General features: G+C 34.4%; 1 protein-coding gene across 1 annotated transcript; it reads left to right on the top strand.

The window, feature by feature from the left end:
• The first annotated feature begins 500 nt into the window (after nt 1-500).
• LOC114195604 (uncharacterized) lies at nt 501-2,532 on the top strand. Its single transcript, XM_028086127.2, has 2 exons — nt 501-777; nt 884-2,532. Exon 2 carries the CDS (start codon nt 988-990, stop codon nt 2,335-2,337), a length of 1,350 nt encoding a protein of 449 aa, XP_027941928.2. The 5' UTR covers nt 501-777; nt 884-987; the 3' UTR covers nt 2,338-2,532.
• The last annotated feature ends 1,762 nt before the right edge of the window (nt 2,533-4,294 follow it).

The following is a 4,294-nucleotide window of genomic DNA, read 5'->3' as shown; positions in this document are numbered from 1 at the left end:
CAAAGTGAAATGGATTTTCCAACAACTCCCTCTGTTACAAAAAGTTTGGTGTGGAGAAAGCTTCCTTATCAGAGTTAGGACATGAAAAACTTTTTAACCAAGAATCTCAATTTAAAACACTTCATTCTTATCTTCAACTACTTCAACCTCCATCTTTAGTTCTTGACTTGAAGTCAAAGATATCAGAATCCACACAAAGTTGAAAAATAAATTATGGTGATAATTCCAAAATCAACTCTTTATTTATTTGTATGAATACCAAGTTGACCAACACTATTTATGTATTTAAACTCTATGAGTTGTCTAAAATGAGAGAAGAAAACACAGACAAGATTTGTGTTGTGTTATTTGATTATGAGAGACAGGGTAATTTATGTTGTCTGAATGGTGAGGGTAGCATGAAGTGAGTGATAATGAAGATGGTGGGAAGTGGGTCCTGCAACAGCATTAGTGTGAGTGGAGGAAGTTGTGCACTAGAGATATATGGAAGCTGCATTGTCAAGCAAAGCAAACACCAAAAGAAAAGTGGCATCCAAACAAACATGTACATCATAACACTCTTCTCTGTTCATTTCCATGCCTTCATCCTTCAATTTTTTCACCTACTACCACAATTTCTTTAAACCCCACTTCCATTCAATAAAGCAACCCACTTCATTCACCTCCAAGTTTCTCTCTTTATCCATGCTTCTTCCTTAATCCATGGACTCATTTCACAAATGTCTTCAACTACAACAACATTCTTATCTACCTTTCTCTTACCATTCATTCTTCTAGGTGAGTAAAGAAAACCCTCTTCTTCTGCTGCTGCTGTTTAATCCTTTAAAAACTTCATCTTTTTGCCTACTTTCTTCCACTTATTTGTTTTTTATGTATCTGAAAGGTGATCATTGATGATCCAAATATCTGCACCTACTCTTTTTCTCTTGTGTTTCCTGATTTTGGAAACTTTTTGGAAGAGAAGCTCCAAGGCATAAGAGGGTTGGAATGGATTCATTCAATCAGAATTGTCAGAATAGCAGCTTCAGATACAGTCCAAATTTGAACACTGGGACACATGCTGATGATGAAGAAGATGAATTCTCAGGGATTCTTGATATCTTTGTCCATCATGCAAGAAATATTCATAACATATGCATCTATGACAACCAAGATGTGTATGCTAAGTTCTCTCTAACATACAACCCTGATGAGACCCTCTCCACCAGAATCATCAATGGAGGTGGCAAAAACCCAACATTCAATGAAAACATGAGGATGAACATCACCCAAATAGACGCTGTTCTGAAATGTGAAATTTGGATGTTTAGCAGGGCAAGGATTCACATGGAAGACCAGTTACTGGGATTTGCTTTGGTCCCAATTTCACAAGTTCTTGGCAAAGGAAAGGTAACTGAAGATTACAGTCTTTCCTCCACTGATCTTTTCCACTCTCCTGCTGGAACTGTTCAATTGACACTGTCGTTAGACCCTTCTTTGGCGCTCAATTCCTCAGTGAATTTGATACCTGAATCAGCAAAGACTTCATCCATATCATCAGAAGTTATTTTTCTTGATAGAAAGATCTCAGAAGTTATGTTGGACCCAGTTGAGTATGCAAGAATTGAATTTCCTGACATCAGTGTTGTGAAGGAGAACCAGAAAATGGTGTCTGAGTACTTCAATCTTGCAGCTACTTCAAGGTCCAACAATGGAAGATCACTACCATTTCTCCACCTTGGTGCATCTCCTCAACTTGATGATCACGAGATGAGTATGAGTCCACCAGATGAGAATCATGTAGGGTCCCTTTCTCCAAACGAGAGCATTCAGAACTCATGCTTCCTAGGCTCCACCATCACAACCTTGAGTGATGACAGAAACTCAGCAGATTCAGTTGAGAAAAAGAACCACTTGAATTCTGTGACCGTGGAAGCTACTCAAAACTGTGGTGGTGCTTGTCCTGATACACCAACTTCTAAGAAAGAAGGTGAGGCCCCAGATGAAAAAGATGCAACCTTTTCGACAAGCAAAGACAAGGAAAGCAAAATCAGTAGCAAGAACACAACAGAAGCTTCAAAGTTTGGTCAAGTTTTTTCAGCTCCTTTAGGGAACATCAATCTTGAGGCTGAGCAAGCTGCTATGCAGAAACAGATAGTGGACATGTATATGAGAAGCACGCAGCAGTTCACTGAGTCCTTGGCCAAAATGAAGCTCCCGATGGACCTTGACAAGCCTGAGAAAGTTGATCATGGCGATGGTGATGTGATTCAGAATCATGAAAACAGCAAGTTAGAAACTGACAAGAAGAAAAAAGATGGATCTCGTGTGTTTTATGGTAGTCGAGCATTCTTCTAATCACCTCTTAGTGCTGAAAGTAGCAAGAATGAGATTGTGAGAAATTAGTTATCGTAACATCAGGTACCTACCTTACCTCAATTTGATCAGTGATATTTGTTAAAGATTTTAGTTTTAGTCCTGGTTTGTTTGACCTCCACTTTAGGTGATCACAATAATCTTCTGTTTTAAATATCTTGTTCATTGATTAACTCATACCTGTGTAACCTCAAAAACACCTTCATCAGTATGCAAGTTTTCATACCGTAATCAAGACAACTTTTGTCAAAAAATATAAATATATATATATATATATATATATATATATATATATATATATATATATATATATATATATATATATATATTGTAAATTTGTCTTTAACATATCCTACACCGAATCATATAAATCTTTAGCACGAGACTAGGTGTTAACGACCGATCAGATAACGGATAGCATGATAGGTCCAACAAACAACAAATCTTACTAGGATAAACTTCAGATGTCTTTGATACTATCTTAAAAAGTGAACTTTAAACCTAACTCGACTTTACAAACTAATTTGTTAGGTAAAGTTTACGTTGAATTATATATGGGTTCAATATGTTTTTGGTCCCTCAAGTTTCAGTGAAATTTGGAATTAGTTTCTCCTCTTCAGAATTTTTGACCAATTTAGTCTTTCATTTTTAGAAATGCGTGAATTTAGTTCTTCTAACCAAATTTTGTTAAGTTTATCTGAAGTTTTAAACGCATTTCATGATAATATTTGAATTGTTTATACAGTTTGACACATTTTCGCTTCAATGTTAACTCAAATATTACCATAAAACATGTTTGAAATGTGAAATAAACTTAATAAAATTTGGTTAGAAGGATTAAATTCATACATTTCTGAAGATGAAAAACTAAATTGGTCAAAATTTTTGAAGAGAAACTAATTTCAAATTTCACTGAAACCTGAGGGACAAAAACATATTTAACCCATTATATATTGTATACATACATACTATATATAGCAAAGTGAAAAGCTCCTTTCACCATTCTAGTGTGATATAAGTTTTTGATTGAAAAATAGTGTCATGATGAAGTCTAAGAAATCTTAACCAAATTTTGTTAATTATTGTAATTCTGGTGCACGGTGGGGTAGATTCACCAATTTTGTCAACACAATATGGAGGTGATAGTGAGAACGGTGCAAGAAACACACTTCATGAGATGAGACAAGGAAATCTAATATAATCCACATCCATATTGGTTTTGTTATTGCTTATTGCCACAATCAAAATCGCAAAATGGTTCACAATTGTCAACGTAACTGCAACTAACTAGATTGATGTGAAAAATAGTTAATGAGGTTTAGGTAAGTAACCATAATCAAATTAGGCACATCATCAATCATACACTATTTTGGTTAATAGTGTTGCTTAAGGAATAAACAATCTATTTTTGTGTGCTTAGGACAAAAAAAGGGACACCCCCAAATTTGTTTGATCCAGCAAACAAATTGAATTGATTGGCCTCGGACCTGGTCCATACTACGTTGTTGATGTTGACTATGAATTGGTTGCTTTATTGTTAACCATTTTTCAATGGTTTGTTTTGAAATATTGATAACCTAGCCATCGTGATAATCGATTCAGAACTAAATATCTCACTTTCTCATCGATTGAATGGGACAATACTGTCACAGTTATGCTTTTATTTCATCAGAAATTTCTCATCTTCATACTTATTATATACCTTTTTTTTATTTTTTTTAATACATTTGAAAAATCCTCTCAACGAAAATGTTTTTTTAATTGGTAATAATTTAATTTAAGAATAGTTTTCTTCTATTTTTTTTAATTCTGAATTTAAAGGAATTCTGAGGTTTCTATGGAATAACCCAAAGTGTACCAATATCAAGTGAACCAAAGCACCAATTTTAAAAAATATTAAACCATAAAGTGTCACTACTTTTATGATTGGATTGGATTA

This window comes from Vigna unguiculata, chromosome 8 (genome assembly GCF_037176805.1).
Source record: "Vigna unguiculata cultivar grain cowpea cultivar isolate G323 ecotype 2 chromosome 8, ASM3717680v1, whole genome shotgun sequence".
NCBI classification, from domain to species: Eukaryota; Viridiplantae; Streptophyta; class Magnoliopsida; order Fabales; family Fabaceae; genus Vigna; species Vigna unguiculata.
This window is presented reverse-complemented; position numbering and strand designations above follow the sequence as displayed.